The 16154-nt window shown below is 59.6% G+C and overlaps 1 protein-coding gene across 8 annotated transcripts in view; it reads right to left on the bottom strand.

Moving 5' to 3' along the window:
• Window positions 1-115: 115 nt before the first annotated feature.
• The window catches only part of CAPN15 (calpain 15), a 56434-nt gene continuing 40395 nt past the window's right edge, over window positions 116-16154 (bottom strand). For 7 of the 8 annotated variants that reach the window (XM_048320768.1, XM_048320771.1, XM_048320767.1 and 4 more), the window contains 11 exons: window positions 12729-14223; window positions 9195-9403; window positions 8794-8977; window positions 5906-6129; window positions 4912-5037; window positions 4150-4302; window positions 3823-3984; window positions 2956-3182; window positions 2605-2765; window positions 2156-2334; window positions 116-1686 (listed from right to left, as the gene is read on the bottom strand). In XM_048320768.1, coding sequence (XP_048176725.1) covers window positions 1509-1686; window positions 2156-2334; window positions 2605-2765; window positions 2956-3182; window positions 3823-3984; window positions 4150-4302; window positions 4912-5037; window positions 5906-6129; window positions 8794-8977; window positions 9195-9403; window positions 12729-14223 — 3298 coding nt within the window. In that variant the 3' untranslated portion in view covers window positions 116-1508. Of the gene's footprint in view, window positions 1687-2148; window positions 2335-2604; window positions 2766-2955; window positions 3183-3822; window positions 3985-4149; window positions 4303-4911; window positions 5038-5905; window positions 6130-8793; window positions 8978-9194; window positions 9404-12728; window positions 14224-16154 lie in introns of all 8 variants that reach the window. The other variant, XM_048320772.1, reaches the window with a different exon arrangement.

The raw sequence follows: 16154 nt of genomic DNA, 5'->3' as shown, positions 1-16154 counted from the left end.
ACAAATAAAAATACGGACAGAGCTTGGCTCAGCAGCCCCGGCTGGGGGGGCTGGGAGGGTGCCAGGGCAGCCCACCCCCCTGCCACCCCTCAATCCCTGGGGGACACAGAGGGACAGGCTGGGCAGAGCCCCCCACACCCCCTGCCCAGCCCAGCCGCTGGTGCAGGGTTTGGGGTGCAGGATTTGGGGTTCTAGACCCCCCAGCACAGTCCCTGCCAGAACAGGGTCCAGTATTGCCCATCACCCCCCTCAGCTGAAGGTCCACACAGCTCAGGAAGGAGAGGGCACACAGGGGGACCCCCAAAACACACACACACACACACACACACACACACACACACACATCGAGTCGGAGAGCCACGATGCCCTGAAAACGTGGGGTGCAGCTCCCCCCAGGATCAGCCCCCACCTCGGAGCACCCACGGGGCCAGCAGCACCCCGAGGTGCAGCCCTCGCCTTGTGCTCACTGCCTCCTGCAGCACTCGGGCTCTGGAGGAGGGGGCTCTCCCCTTCCCCCCAAAACCTGCCCTCCCCAGCACACGGACTCGTGGTAACTCCAGGGAACTGCTCCCCGAGCCCGGGTCTGTACCTGCTGCCCCCCCTTCCTCCATGGGGCACGGGGGGGCCCACAGGGCAGTGCCCGGGGGGCTGAGCCCAGCTCGGGCCATGGCTTCTCTGCAGGCACTGCTCCCCCCGGCCGCCTTTGCATAGTGACACTTGTGTGACAGGGTGAGCGGGCCCGGGGCCGCAGCCCCCGCGAGCAGCACCCCGAGGCCTCGCTCCCCACCTGGAGCTGAGGAGGAGGTGCTGAAACCTCTGAGTTTCACCCCAATTACAGCGAAAACCCCTCAGCAGCAGCTTTCTGCAACAACCCTGTGCCCTCTCCCCCGCTCCAGCCCTGGCACCTGGGATGGGTGGGGTAGGTGGGGGGTCCCCGGCATGGGTGGCACCATGGCAGCATGACCCTGGCACCCCCCGGCCTGACCTCAGCGCCACGCTGGTCCTGGCAGCAGACAAAGGGGGCAACGAGACAGCGGGAAGGGCCTGGGGACAGACGGAGGGTCACACAGACGGACAGACATCAGAGGTATATTCTTCTTTTTGCAGCGCCAGCACCCTGGCGCCGCGGGAAGGGGCAGAGTCCTGAGCGTGGTGCCTGGGAAGGGCCTTGACAGCAACCTCCAGCCCCTCCCTCTCCCACAGCCCCTGGGGCGGGCAGAGGGCACCGGGCCCAGCGCAGGTATGGGGCAGGTGGGATCCTGAGATGGCCCCGTGCCCCCAACCGCTCCTCGTAAAGTGCGTGGGGGCAGCAGTGCCAGGGCGGGGGGCAGCGGGCAGGGCTGGTGCTGGCCCTGAGAACTCGCCCCGGCCCCGTGGTGTGGGGCAAAGTGCTGGGGGTGCCAGTCCGGCTCTGCCCCACGGCTCAGCGCTGGCGGCTCGGGGGGCACCCCGGGCCAGAGGCTCGGTGACAGGAACGGGCAGCGGGGCGGGGAAGGGGAGGCGCTTCGTCATAGGGGCCGGGGGCCGTGCAGCCCGGCGACCTCGGGCGTGAGCAGCGGGTTGTGGGTGCCCTTCGTCAGCATCCAGTCATTGAGGAAGGCCTGGGTGGCTTTGCGGTGCGCCAGGCGGTGCGTGATGGAGAAGCCAGCATTACCCTCCAGCTGGGACAGGATCACCAACACCTGCCTGTGGAGGGAGCCACGTGCTCAGGGCAGCAGCCTCCAGCCCGGCCATCCCTGACCTCTGCCTCACAATCCCATCTCTGCCCCAGGAATCCCACCAGTGCCCCGGCAATCCCACCTCCGTCCTGGCAATCCCACCAGTGCCCCGGCAATCCCACCTCCGTCCTGGCAATCCCACCAGTGCCCCGGCAATCCCACCTCCATCCTGGCAATCCCACCAGTGCCTCGGCAATCCCACCTCTGTCCTGACAATCCCCCCTCTGTCCTGGCAATCCCCCCTCTGTCCTGACAATCCCATCTCTACCCTGACAATCCCACCTCTGCCTCGACAATCCCACCTCTGCCTCGACAATCCCACCTCCGCCATGGCAATCCCACCCTGTCCATGCCCCCCTGCCAGCCCCTCTGCCTCACTCCCAGCCTCCTGCCAGCCCTGTGGCAGCCCCCAAAACCCACCCCTGCCTACCCCGGACCTGTGCAGGGGTGGGACGCTGTCCTGTGTCTTGAGGCTGCCGCGTGTGGACACCACGTTGAAGCTGTCGGTGCAGTCGCACTGCACGTGCAGGTAGGACTTGGGGTGCCGGTTCTCCACCACCACGATGAGCCCCGCCCAGCCGTGGGTCAGGTAGTAGCAGGTCATCCCCTCACGGCCCTGGGGCAGACAGCAGGGAAAGGGATGAAGCCTCTGGGCACCCCCGGCCCCAAATCAAAAGCCCTGCACTGGCATCTTCCACTCTAGCCAAGGGCTGCCCATCTGCTGGGGTGCCCCACGCTGCCCCAGGGAGCAAAGGGGGTGGGGATCCAGGGGTGGCAGCCAGAGCCGCCCAACCCCTGCCTGACCGAGGACACCACAGGCCCAGGCTCCCTCTGGCAGCATCACCCCCCTCCCCACTGCAGCCCCTGCCCTGTGCCCCCCACCCACCTCGTGGCGCTCGCCCTTGTTCTCGGTCAGCAGGATGATGGCATCTGCCAGTGTTGTGGGCTGTGCCTCCACCTGCTCCACCATCACCAGGCGGGAGCTGTAGATGGCCAGGATGTAGCTGGAATAATCAGTGGCTGGTCGGCTGCTGGTGGGACTGGAAGCTGCAGAGACACCCGGAGGAAGGGGGATCAGGGAGACTGTCACCAAGCCCACAGTGACAGTCCCCGGGAGCACAGTGCTCCTGAGCTGATGCATGCGCAACATGCAACCTCCACCCTCAGGAAGGTCCCCATGATGAGGACCAAAGGCTTTGGCACCTCTCCCTCCCCCAGGGCCCCTCCATGCCCTCACCCTGGGCAGCAGGGCCAGCCAGGGCAGCGCTCCAGTGGTTGAAGGCACAGCACACGACGGCGTATTCGCCTGGCTCCAGCATCACGTCGCAGTTGACGAACTTCTTGACGGCTCGTTTGCTGTGGGCCATCAGCCGGCCCAGGCTCAGCTTGTTCCCACTGGTGAAGGTGGCCCGGAAAACCATGATGCACAGGTCCAGCAAGTGGCTGTCCACTGTGTCCGACCTCCTGGGTCAGGAAGGAAGGGTCACACGTCACCCAGGACACAGGCAGCAGATCCAGGGAAGAACTATCCCACTGCCCCAGATATCCAGCCCCGGGAGCAGCCCTGCATTCAGGGGTTGGTTTCCAGCTAAACATGAGCAGTTCCCAAGATCTGGAGAGATGGTGATGGGGGCCCATCTCTGAGCTCTGTGACCCCGGGGGATGCCATGTGGTGAGAGACCAATGTGTTTGGATTTCTTCTTGGCCCACAGAATCACAGAGCTGTGGAATCATTAATGTTGGGAAAGTCCTCTAAGATCATCGAGTCCAACCGTTCCCCCAGCACTGCCAAGTCACCACTAAACCATGTCCCCACATCCATAAGGCTTTCAAATCCTTCCACGGATGGGGGCTCCACCACTGCCCTGGGCAGCTGTGCCAGTGCCTGACCACCCTTCCAGGGAAAAAATTTTCCCAATCTCCAACCTAAACCTCCCATGGTGCAACTTGAGGCCGTTTCCCCTTGTCCTGCCTGAAAGCAGAGCCTGACCCCTCCCCCGGCTGCCCCCTCCTGTCAGGGAGTCGTGCAGAGCCACAAGGTCCCCCCTGAGCCTCCTTTTCTCCAGGCTGAGCCCCCCCAGTTTCGCTGCCCTGCCCAGCTCACCTGCTGCCCTCCTGGAAGAGGGCAAACTCCAGGGCTGCGCGCTCCAACACCGTCAGCGACGTCACCGTCACCGGCCCGTTGGCCTTGTTGGGGAACATGCCCTGCACACGCACCTCGTGCCAGTCCGAATGGAGCTTGCAGATATCCACAGAGTCAAAATACCTGTGGGGAAGCTGGGCTCAGTCCCAATGGGGCACGCTGGATGCTGCAGGACACCCACATTCCCTAGGGATGACCGGTCCCACCTCCCCCATTGTGACCCTGTGTCCCGTTTTCTGTCCCTGCCCTGTTCTCCACCCCACAGCTCTGCCTCTGGCAGTGCCATACTTGATGAAGTCGCTGTACTCCATCCAGAAGACGCCCTCACTGCTGCCATGGGGCATCAGGTCGTGGCGCAGGGGGAGCGGCCAGTGCGGCCACTCGTCCGACCAGCTGCCGTTCCAGGAGAAGCGGCCCCAGGGGTTCCGGAGACGCAGTAACCTGGGGGAAGGGGAAAAGTGTCAGAGACCCAGGAGGGAGGGGAGACCCAGGCAGCCCCCCACAAAGGACACCCCATCATTCCTGCCTTCCCAGAACTAATGTGTGTCCCCAGATGTCCCTGTCCTGCAGCTCTGGACCTGCTGCTGCTCCCTCTGCCCTTCCCTGCCCAAAGGGGCTCAGCTGGGTGCTGTGGGGAAAGGCTCAGCAGGGCAGAGGCTGCCGAGAGTGACATGGCTGAAAATACAGCATCCTACAGCAGCTCAGCTGTCAGGGTGGCACCAATTTCTATCCCCCCTCCATCCAAAGGTGAGCAGGATGCTCTGAGCACCTCACTGAAGTGAGAGAGCAACTCCATCCTGTGTGTCTTGTAAACTAGGTGAAACATTCTACCCCTGGACATGGAGCCAGCAGCAGGCAAGGACAGCTTCTATGACAACAGCATTTATGTGACACTCTAGTATGGTGTCATCCTTGCTGGCCATGAGGATGGGACACCAGAGTCCCCAGGGTCCTGTCCACCATGCCCTCAGTTGTCCATCCCCAGGGTTTCTGCTGGGACTGCTGGCAGGAGCAGCTGCTGTGCCACGGCAGGCTCCAGCCCGAGCTCACCTGAAGCCCTGCACATCCCGCACGTCCAGGATGGAGTAGGCGTGCCGGGGCCGGAGCCCCATGCTCTCGTAGGCCACGTCATCCACCTTCATGTTGCCTCCGCCACAGGACGCGCCCATGAGGAACCTGCACAGGGACAGCAAACCCTCGGGGTCCTGCCAGGCCTGGCATGGGGGGAAGCTCGTCCCTGCATGGGACAGCTTCCCCCCAGGAGGCTGCTGGATGCTCCCTCTCTGCAACAACACAGTTGGGATCAACACCACTCCCCAGGCAGTGGCCAGCCCCTCTGGCCAGAGCTCCCTCTCCTTGCCCACAGGCACGCCAAGCCCAGGCTCCAAGGAGAGCTGCTCTGCACTGGGGAGCTTTGCCCAAACCTCCCCCAATTTCTGCCAGGCCCTGGGGTCTTGCCCACTTCTGCTGGCTGGCAGAAAGTCACAGAGAAGGCAGGTGGTCTATCAGCTAGACAAGTTGGCAGGGGTGAGGACACTATTTGGGGCAGGAGGTCTGCACCAGTCAGGGGGACACCATGTGCTGGGAGCTATCCATCCATGTGGCCCCATACCCCAGCCTTCAGCCAACCCAGCTGCCCTCCTGGCAGAGTGATGAGCAGGGGGTCTCTGCTTTGGCTGTGCCCCCTCTAGACTGGCACTAGCAAAGATGTCACATATGGGTGGGGGACATGTGCAGGGTCAAGCATTCACACAACAAAAAAGCTCAAAGCAAAGCAAGTGGGCTCAGTGCCACTTCCTAACTCCTGCAAGACAGCAGCAACGTGCAGGGGAAGTTCACCAGGCTCTTAATTTTGTATGAGAATTACTCACAGGAGAAATAATTTCTTAGAGCTTCGAGTGGGAGCTCCACCAATGCTCCAGATGAGTGGCAAGGGTGGAGGACTCTGCCCCCGCTAATGCAGTAACCCCTCTCCTGAGCCTCCAAAGACAAGAATGTTCCCCTCACCCCCCTCTCCAGTGTCCCTGCTCCTGCCTCGTCTTACCCAGCCTCCTTAGAACTCAGCATTTTGGCCCAGATGAGGTCAGTGTCAATGGACTCCTCGCGAGGGTTAGTGGAGCTGACCTGCAGCATCAGGCTCTCGCAGGGGGCCCCCGTGAGCGTGGCCAGGCCTTCGATGGCACGCCCGGCCTGGAGGGCGAAGTACGAACCGTGCAGCTTGGCCAGCGCCTTCTCGATGAGGGCCACCCACAGCTGCTTCCTCTGGGCCTGCAGAGAGAGGGAGGGACACATCACCACCCTGGGCAGCAGGTGGGAAAGCCCCTCACACCCACCCCTGCCAGCCTTCCTGGGGCTGGAGAGGCAGGAGTAGCAAGGCCATGCCAGGGGTTTGTCACCTTGGCCATGGGTGATTTGTTCGCTCTCTGCTCAGTTTTGTTTGCACAGTTTAATTCCCCTTGGGAAAAAGTCCTGGAAGAGGCCTGGATGCTGACAGAGCTGCGCCCTGGGGTGCCCAGCAGGGTGGGCACTCAGCCTGAGCCCCTTCTGTCCACTTCAACCTGGACCAAGGCTTCCAGGGCTCCAGGAGTGTTTGGACAATGCTCTCAGGCATTGTCCACAGGGTGGGATTGCTGGGGTGTCCTGTGCAGGGCCAGGAGCTGGACTCATGATCCTTGTGGGTCCCTTCCCAGTGAGGACATTCTAGGATTCTGTGATGTGGAGCACATCTGGAACAGCTGCCTTTAACTCACACACCTCTGCAAACCCAAACCAACACCCCTCTGGCAGAGGAGGTTGCCCAGAGCGCACACAGACATGGGACTGACTGGATGTCACCCAGGGAACACAGACACTGCTTCAAGGACAAGCTCCAAAAACTTGGACCAGCAAAGTCCTCTACTCCAGCACAGGGAACAACTACAAGGCCTAATTACAAGATGCAAGTTTTTTCCCAGCAAATGGGGTTTGGTATCCGGTGCTTGGAGAGCAGCAGGGAAAATCACTGGTACATTGTGACTGTTGTGACTCACAGGTGGCAGCCAAGAGCTGGCAGAGGAAAGGAGGGCAGTGAAGATTTCCTTCTGATGGATAAAGAGAGCTTATAAGTGCTTTTTGCTGGTTTTTGGGTCCTTCACTCAACAAAATCCATGTTGTTTATTTCTGCCTGAGCCACAGCCAGGGAGCTCAGATAGGAGCCTGATTTTCTTTTATTTTTAAAACTCTGTTTTTCCTTTTTTATCCCCCACATCCAGCTCCCACAGCTGAACACTCTGCAGAAAAATCTCATCACGATTCAGATGCCCCTGGAAACAGAGGCAAAGCAAGTCCAGCTCATGTGAAAACCTCCAATCTTAAAAAAACCCCAAAAGCAGACTTGAAATTCATGAAAGATGGATGAAAAAGGTAAAAACCAAGACAGGTAAATCTTATGCTGAAATAAAGAAATGCGTCTGTATCCTCTGTCTACTGAGAGGCAGAATGTAGACACAAACTCCTTCTTCTTCCCTTCTCCAAAGTTTGAGTCCTGTCCTGACATGGCTGTGTGTCAAAATGCAGAGGACTGCATTTGCAGAACGAAATCCAAGCCAGCAGTCCCAGTGCCTGTCTCCTCCTGACAGTGGTACTTTGTTTTCTTTGGCAGATTTTGCCGCCTGAGTTTCAATAGAGACGTTCTCAGTCTCCTTCATGGACATGATCCCAGCAAGTGCCCCTGGGCCTGGCAGGCAGGGCAGGGCAGGGCACAGCAACGTCCTGGAGGGGCTGAGGGAGCTCCACTGATCCGAGCAGATGCCACCCCAGTGTGCTCAGAGCAACTGGGCACTGGCTCGGAACAGGCTGCTCCATGTGCCATCCCCTCCCTCTCCACAGTCCCTCCCTGGCAAAGCCAAGCTGCCAGACCTCCCCTCAGAGGAAGGAAACAGCTTTCCCTCAGTCCCTTGCAGTGCAAAGCACAGGTTAAAATGTTTTCCTTTTATGTGAAGAGTAAGGGTGGCTTTCCCTGCAAGTGAAGTGGCTGTGGTGCAACTGTAAATGAAACTTCTTCATTGCAAGCCTGGAAAATGCCAAAAGGGGCCTAAGTAGATGGGTATTATGGCCTCAAAGAGTTCAGCTGTCTTGAGGACACAGCAAAGAGCAGTGTCCTCAGCTGCAAACAGGGTGCAGTCAGTGCTGGATCTTGCATTTGTGTTACAGCATCCACCAGCAGCTTCAGGCTTGAGGCAGAGCAGCTGGGAAGCACCCGGTGGGAAGGACCTGGGAGTGCTGCTGGGCAGCAGCCCAACATGAGCCAGATGTGCCCAGGTGGGCAAGAAGGTCAATGGCGCCTGGCACGACAAGAAGGACATTGAGGGGCTGGAGCGTGTCCAGGGAAGGGAAGGGAGCTGGGGAAGAGGCTGGAGCCCCAGGAGCGGCTGAGGGAGCTGGGAAAGGGGCTCAGCCTGGAGCAAAGGAGGCTCAGGGGCGACCTTGTGGCTCTGCACAAGTCCCTGACAGGAGGGGGCAGCCTGGGGGGGGTCGGGCTCTGCTGCCAGGGAACAGGGACAGGAGGAGAGGGAACGGCCTCAGGCTGGGCCAGGGGAGGTTTAGACTGGATATTGAGGAAAATTCCTTCATGGGAAGTGTGGTCAGGCATTGGAATGGCTGCCCAGGGCAGTGGTGGAGTCACCATCCCTGGAAATGTTCAAAAAACGAGTCAACGTGGTGCTCTGTGGCATGGGTTAGTGGGCATGGGGGCATTTGATCAGTGGTTGGACTTGATGATCTTTGGGGCCTTTTCCAGCCTTAATGACTCTATGACTCTAAATGCAGCACGAAGTAGGGGCCTCACATGAACCCCAGCAGTACCTCTTCCCACTGTCTCTCCTGGGAGAGCCTGGGGTGAGCCTCCCTGACCCCTGGAGCACTGCCCACCCTGTTCCCCCCCTTGGCACCGACCTGGGAGAAGAGCAGGTACCCGCACTCGTCGCAGGGCAGCATGTCATCCACCAGCACTGTGGTCCACGTGCCGTCCTTGCACAGCCGCACCTGGTAGGCACCCTCGGGGCACAGGGTCCTGGTGATCATCACCCTCTCCACCAGCTCCGGCCGCTCGGCCAGCACGGCCAGGGCACTCAGGAACCTGCCGGGCAGGCGGGGCGGCCTCAGCGGGGCACGGGCAGGCAGCGCGAGCTGCCCGGCCACGCAGCGCTGGGAGGGGGTGAGGCAGAGCATGGGCTACAGCCTGGGGGCACAAATGGGTTTGAGTAGGGCTGAGGGGGCCGAGCTGGAGCTGGAGAAGAGGGGGGGGGGAAGAGGGAAGGGGAGGGAAGGTGTCAGCCCGGCTCACTCGCCCTTACCAGCAGTTTCCCAGCAGTCCCTGCAGGATGTCCGAGGGCCGGGGTGTGCGGAACACTGACCACTTCACTGACCGGTCCTTGAAGATGCTGCAGTTGATCTCGTGGGGCCGCAGCCACTGCTTCACCCGCTGCTGCACGCTGTCACCTTCCGGGAACCCCACGGACTTGGGCCCAGGGGGGAAACTGTCGTCTACAAAATTGACTTTGTTCTGTGAGAGCAAAAGGTAAGGAGAGCATCACTTGGAGCTACTTGGGACTGGAGGGCCTGGAGAGCCTTCCAGTGTCTCCCTGAGAAAGAGCAGAGCCCCTGGCCCTCCTGCTTGGCCCAGGCAGTCCCTTGCCAGCCCTGCAGGGGGGCAGGACTGGGCTGGTGTCTGCTGGCAGCAGCAGAGATGCTTTCTGGGCTTCGGGTCCAGCATTCAGCCTTGCCTCGGGCTCACCTCTCCAGCCCCAAGCTCCGGGCTGTGACTCCAATCTGCCTTTTTCTGTTTCACAGGAGCCTCCCCGGGCAGGGACCGTCTCACACTTTGTGCTGGTGCTAAAAGCTGGGCTGTGGGGGGCCTCGGCTGCCTCCAAAAGCAGCAAAGCCTGCAAACAGCAAGGCTGCGAGGAGCCACCTGGCACACAAACACTCCTCAACCCGAGCCTTGTCCCTGCCCCGGAGGGGACACGCTGGGCTTGGCAGCCCTGTGCCACCTCCCAGGCACATCCATGGGGAATGGGAGGGGCAGCTTTTGCAATTGCATTCAGTCACACCACAAGCAGGCAAGCAATTCCAGAGTGAGGGTATCCCACATCCCAGCCCTCCTGCAATAGCTGCTGCGTAATAAATAAATAAATAGGATGGGTGGAAGGGCAGGTAATCCCACAGGCAATAACCACATGGATGGAAGCACAGAACTTCACCAAGTGGAGAAGTGGTGGCTTTTTCAGTCTAACACGGGGTGAAATGAGAACAGGTGTTTCTTTGTTATTGTTAATTAAATGAAATTAAATTCTTTCAGCAAAAGCTGGCTCTGATTTAAATTAGCTTTGTGCACACCGAACTAGTAGTTGACCTCCTCTTTTGTGGCAATCCTACGTGAATGCTTCCTTTGCGGTACCTCAATTAGCACCTCCAGCTCCTCTTTTGCAGGAGGGTGTTTTGCAGCTAATAGCTGTCCTGCTCTCTCAGGGGAGCGTCTGCCCCGTGCAGCTGAGGAGCAGCCACCGTTCCAGCAGCTCAGTCACATCCCGGCTGGGGACTGGGATGTGACCCATCCTGGGCTCTGCAGGAACCTGCTGTGCAGGGCCATGAGGACACGAGGGATGGCATTCTCCCCCTCTGCTCTGCCCTTGTGAGACCCCACTTTTGTCCAGCTCTGGAGGACTCAGCACAAGAAAGATGTGGATCTTTTAGAATATGTCCAGAGGAGGCCATGGAGATCCAGCTCCCAGGGCTGGAGCCCCTCTGCTCTGGAGCCAGGCTGGGAGAGCTGGGGGTGCTCACCTGGACAAGAGAAGGCTCCAGGGAGAGCTCAGAGCCCCTTCCAGGGCCTAAAGCGGGCTTATAAATAAAAGGCAAAGCAATTTTTCCCATGGACAAATAGTGATGGGACAAGGGGAAAGTTTTAAACAGGAGAAATTTGGATTGGATATTGGGGGAAAATTCTTCCCTGTGAGGGTGGGGAGGCCCGGGCCCAGGCTGCCCAGGGAAGCTGTGGCTGCCCCATCTGTGGAAGTGTTCCAGGCCAGGCTGGATGGGGTTTGAAATAATCTGGTCTGGTGGAAGGTGAGGTGGGTTGGCAGGGCTGGAATGAGATGAGCTTTAAGGTCCCCTCCAACTCAAACCATTCTGATTCCATGATTGCAGTGGAAGAGGTCAGCTCTGCACTGCTCCCCGACAGAAGAGAAAGGGTAAAGCTAAAATAGGGACCACACACTGAGTTGTAAAAGGCATCCCTGGAATAGCAGAGAAAGGAAAACCCACAGCAGGAGCTCGAGCAGAAATGCTGGCAGGGAGCAGCAAGAGGGGCTGCTCCACATGACGTGGGGCAGGGGGACAACAGACGGAGGAGAACTTGGCCAGCCTGACTCCTCCAGGGGAAGGCTGAACAGCCTGGGAAACACTCGGACAGCAGGGAGCTTGGAGGCTGCCTCACACGGCAGCCTGAACAGGAGCACTGGGAGGGACACCGGGAGCGGAGCGAGCACAGGGGCGGGAGCAGCACTGTCCCTGCACTGCTGCCAGGCCTAACCTCACACCTGAACAGTGTCGGAGCACAGCCGAGGTTCGGCTGTAGGGGGATTTCTGGGGAGATGGCCCATGCTGATCTAACAGCCCTTTATGGGTGGGTTAAGGAGCACAACAGGCTCAGCCAAGGCTCTGACCAAGCACTGTGGCACGGGGCAGGCAGGCTCCCCTTCCTGGCAGTGCCACGCTGCTAATTCAGCCTGGCCATCGTCATGATTCATCCTTCAGGCCTGATTCCTGATGTAACAGATGTTCCCTGCCTACAAAAGAGGCTATTCATTTGCCTAAAAGATGGGGATAAGCAGAATCTGGGTCTCTGCTATAAAGACACCCACGCCTGTTAGGAAGGACACGCAGTAATTTAAAAAAACCGCAACCCCAAAACAGGATCGTTCTCAGAGCTTCCCCTCCGAGCCAAACATCTCTGTTCCCTGGACTGTGCACTGGAGGCACAGAAATGGACACACTCCTCAGACCGGGCAGGAAAAGCCTTGTCTGTACGTCAAAATGGGACTGCAACTCCCTTTCCATCTGGTCCAGAAGAGCTGGAGGCTTCCCCCAGAAGGAGGCCAGAGAAAGCAGCATTCACAGGAGCTTTTAATGCCATAAAGGGAATAAAAATGAGGCCATCAGAGTGGTGTTTGAGGCTGAAACCCAACTGACTGAACCAGATACTTCACAGTGGGAAGGTGGGTGCTGGCACGTATTCCTGAGACCTTCAACTAGAGCCAGGCTACAGCTCCAGCTCAGCTGGCCTGCCCAGAACAGGAGGGGCCATTTGTGCTGCACCTCTGCATTTTGCAACACCCAAACCAAGAACGCCAAGGCCCAGCTCATGGTTCTGAAACACCTGCAGTTGCTGGCAGTGGCAGCAGTTCCTCTGCCTGCACTCTCATCCTGAGCCTCTGCCTGTTGCCTCCACAGACAGCAGTGCCACCAGCAAACCTGGACACACTCTCCCCGCCTTTCCCACCACTAGACACTGGAAGGAGATGGACTGACCACCTACGGGTGTTCCCTTCATCCCAGAAGTTCTCTCTCCTTGATTTAAAACACCACTGGGTTTCAGAGTTAACAGCTTTAGCACTAGGTTTTAGACTTCATCACCCTTGCACCGGCAGTGGGCTGTATGAGCTGTCTTCACCCTGGAGATTATTCTGCACCAAAACACGACATTTCAGTGTTAACAACCAGCATCCAGCTGCTGCAAGGGAAGATCCTTGGAACGCAAGGCATGGGAGGTGCTGCCCCAGAGCTATGGGGGAGGCAGAAAGGGAAGCCAGGAACAAGCAAGCACTCACCTCCCGGCAGAAGGTCACGATGTTTTCCCACAGGGCTTTGGCCTCGCCCTCATCCGTTTGCCTCCTCTTCTCCACGTGCATGCTCTCCCTCCTCTTGAGGGGCTTGAGGCCCTTGCGCTGGGCCACGTACTGCTGGGGCGTGTGGCAGGCGCCGCAGTGCTTGGCCTTCACCTCGTTCAGCAGAGTGCAGGCAGGACAGGCCCACTGGCCTGGCCTCTCCTGCCCGCTGGGCAGCGGGGCCGGGAAGAGCCGGGCCACCTTGCGCGCGGACGGGGCCTTGGTGCCGCAGGAGCAGCCGGCCCTGTCGCAGGCGCCACAGTCGGGGCAGCGCGGGGCCGGCTCGCCCGGCGCCCCGTGCTCCTGGAAGCCGTGCAGCTTGGAGGAGCCGCACACCTTGCACTTCTGGGCCTGCGTGGGGTTCTTGAGGGTGCACTTGGAACAGGACCAGGTGGTGAAGTCAGGGCTGGAGGGGCTGCACGGGGTGAACCGCACTGAGTCCCCCACCAGGTTGATGGTGTCGCTGCCTTTTTGGGTGCTGCAAACCTCGCACTTGCCGGCCCCGGCGGAGTTGAGCAGGGAGCAGGAGCTGCACTTCCAGTGGGACGGACTGACCTCCATCTCCTCCTCCAGCACGCTCAGCCGTTTGTTGGACAGCAGGTCGGGGAAGCGCGCGGCAGGGGCAGCCCTGGCCTGGCCTTGGGGAGAGCCCTTCTGCCCCGCGGCGCCCGCAGCCGCAGGCTGGGAGCCTTCGGGGCCCGGCATCTGCAGCTGTGGGGGCACCTCCCGCCGGCTTCGGGGCACAGGGTTGTTCTGGAGCCCTGGGGAGAAGGGGCTGAAGGCTGGTATCTTCTGGGCCTCTTGTTCCATAGCCACCGGGCCCTGGGTGGCCACGGCATCACCATCAGAGGTCTCTGCAGGGACTAAAGGCTGCGGGGTGGAGGGGGCCATGTGGAATCCGGCCGGGGTGATGACTTCAGGGACGACCAGCGCCTCTGGTGGGATCTTGGGCAGGGAGAGCTTGCGTGGGCCACCACAGGCAGAGCAGGAGTTGGCCACGGGCGTGTTGTGCAGGGTGCAGCGCTGGCAAGCCCAGCCGCTCTCCAGCTCCGCTTCATCGGGGCTCTTTCCCTCCGAGTCCTCGCTGCTGCTTTCCGCTTTGGCAGCCTCCTCCTTGGACGTGCCCTTGGGCTCCACCAGCACGGCAGGCTTGGCCAAGATGCCATTGATGACGGGCAAAGGGGAGCCACTGGGTCCCGGCTCCGGGGTGAAGCCACACACCTCACAGGTTTCCTTGCCCAGAAAGTTCCTGAAGGTGCAGCGGGCACAGGCCCACTTCTGTTCCTCCACGCTGAGCCGCAGGATGTGGTTGAGGTCGGGCTTCTGCCGGGGGGCCTCGCAGATGGAGCACTGGCGCTGGCCCACGGGGTTCAGGAAGGTGCAGCGGGTGCAGGACCACTCGCGGACGGCAGCCATGGAGCCGGGAGAGTGGGAGTGGCTGCAAGAGAGAAGACACAGCGTGAGGCCAAGGCCACTGGGTACGCAGGGGTACCATGTGTTTCCTGGGCTGGCATGGTCAGGACCTTGCTTCCAGGAAGGGCACAGCCATCAATCCAGTCACTGGTCTCCAGGCACGTGCTCCTCTGGCACTGATAAATTGTCCAAGTGCATGGCAATGCATTGGCTCCCATCTAAAATGCTCCAGGAAGGGCAAAAGAAGCAGCCCCAGCACCCACTGACCCCATTCTCACAGTGGGGTTATGCCCTGGTGAGCAAACACACCACCTCTGTGCCCAGCCCTGGCAACTCTGTGTCTGCAGCCTGTTTGGAGCTCTCTGGAGGAGCTGACACCCTGTTCTGCCTTCTTGCTGTTCCAACATCAATTCTTTCCTCCTTCTTTACTCCACCCCACCATCTCTGTCTCACTTCCTGTTCCTGTCTCCCTCCTCTCCTTTCAGCTCCACACCACTTATCCACACTGGGATAACTCTATTACCCCACGCCAGACACCACCAAGCCAAGGAAGGCAGGTTTTGGTGTGCAGAGGTGTTTCTGTCTGGCTGTAGATTTTGGGGCCAGAAGCCTGGCCCAGCCAGCCTGGGAGCAGTAGCTCCGTGGTGCACCAGTGCCAGGACAGCTCACCAGCAGCTTCCCAGCTCAGCAAAGGGGGGTACCATGTCCCAGCTCCAGCTGCTTCCCCACTTATCTGTGAAGCAGAGAGGCCATGATGCCCTTCTGGCTGCACCAGCCCTTGGTTTCAATCTCTAATGCTGCCTGGGAATGCCTGAAACCCTGATGGGAGAATGGGTCCAACACGCGCCAGAATCACCTCGTCCCAGGGCAGGAGGTCACAATTATGTTTTCTAGGCAGGTTCAATTTCCAGAAAGTGCAGCAGCAGCAGCAGCTCCATGGCCCATGGTTGCAGGGAGCAGCCTTCCCCCAGTGTAGCCTTCCTGGTGCTTTCAGGATGCCATGTGTGCACTCACACTGAGAACAAATCCCAGGCCTGCATGGTGCCCTTTGTCCCCTGGTCAGGGTCATTTCCTGCAGCTTGGAACAAAGGTGGGGCTAAAGCAGAGTTTTCTGCTTCCTCCTCCTTCACACAAGGACAAACCAGCTCTCCCTCAGGTAAACACGCACCAGGAGCCCGGAGCCCTCTCTCCACGCACTCCTGCTCCCAGATAAGATGGCCAAGTCTTAAACCCAATCTTGAACCCAAGCTCCAGGTCAGCTGTGCCTCTCACCAGCAGAGCAGGCCCCTTCCAAGCCCTTCTACCCTGCTCTGCTTGCCTGAGACCACAGAGAGGGTTAACTGTGCAGAAGAAGCCTCCAAGTCCATGCCATGCCCTCAGCTCTTCCCAAGAACAGCAAAGTCAGACCTCCAGAGACCACGAGCAGCCTAAGTCATGGGAGCTGCACCTCAGTGGGCTCACCACTGGCTGCCTCTCCAGTGTCCCTTCAACAACCAAGTTCAGCCACCACACCGGCTGGAACAAAGGGAAGGAGGGTGTTTAATCCCATAAAGGGCAGGCACAGACAGCTCCGAGACGCCGGTGCAGCCTGTGGAAGGAACCGGGTCCTGGCTGGTCTCCAGAATCCCAAGCAGCAGCACCTGCACACGCAGCTTCCCAAGGCTCTGAGCAGACTGCAATGCAGCAGCGGGGTCTGGAGGGGCAGAGGATGCAGCCAGAACCCCCCTGGGGAGGAGAGAAGTGACCCTCCCTTTGGCTGGTACATGAGAAACTCTCCTGGGAACACTCCAGCAGCAGCAGCAATCCTACCACATTTCCACAGCATGCTCCACAGCCACTGGAAGAGCAGCTCCACCTTACAGAGATCAGATGTAACCTTCAACTCCCTTTTTAAATCAAACATTTCTCTAAATAAAGCCTGAAATCAAGAAATCCATTTTATTGCAAGAGAGAGCT

The sequence above is a fragment of the Corvus hawaiiensis genome, chromosome 16, assembly GCF_020740725.1.
Source record: "Corvus hawaiiensis isolate bCorHaw1 chromosome 16, bCorHaw1.pri.cur, whole genome shotgun sequence".
Classification (NCBI taxonomy): domain Eukaryota; kingdom Metazoa; phylum Chordata; class Aves; order Passeriformes; family Corvidae; genus Corvus; species Corvus hawaiiensis.
Note: the sequence above shows the minus strand (reverse complement) of the source record. Positions and strands in the feature narration are given on the sequence as shown.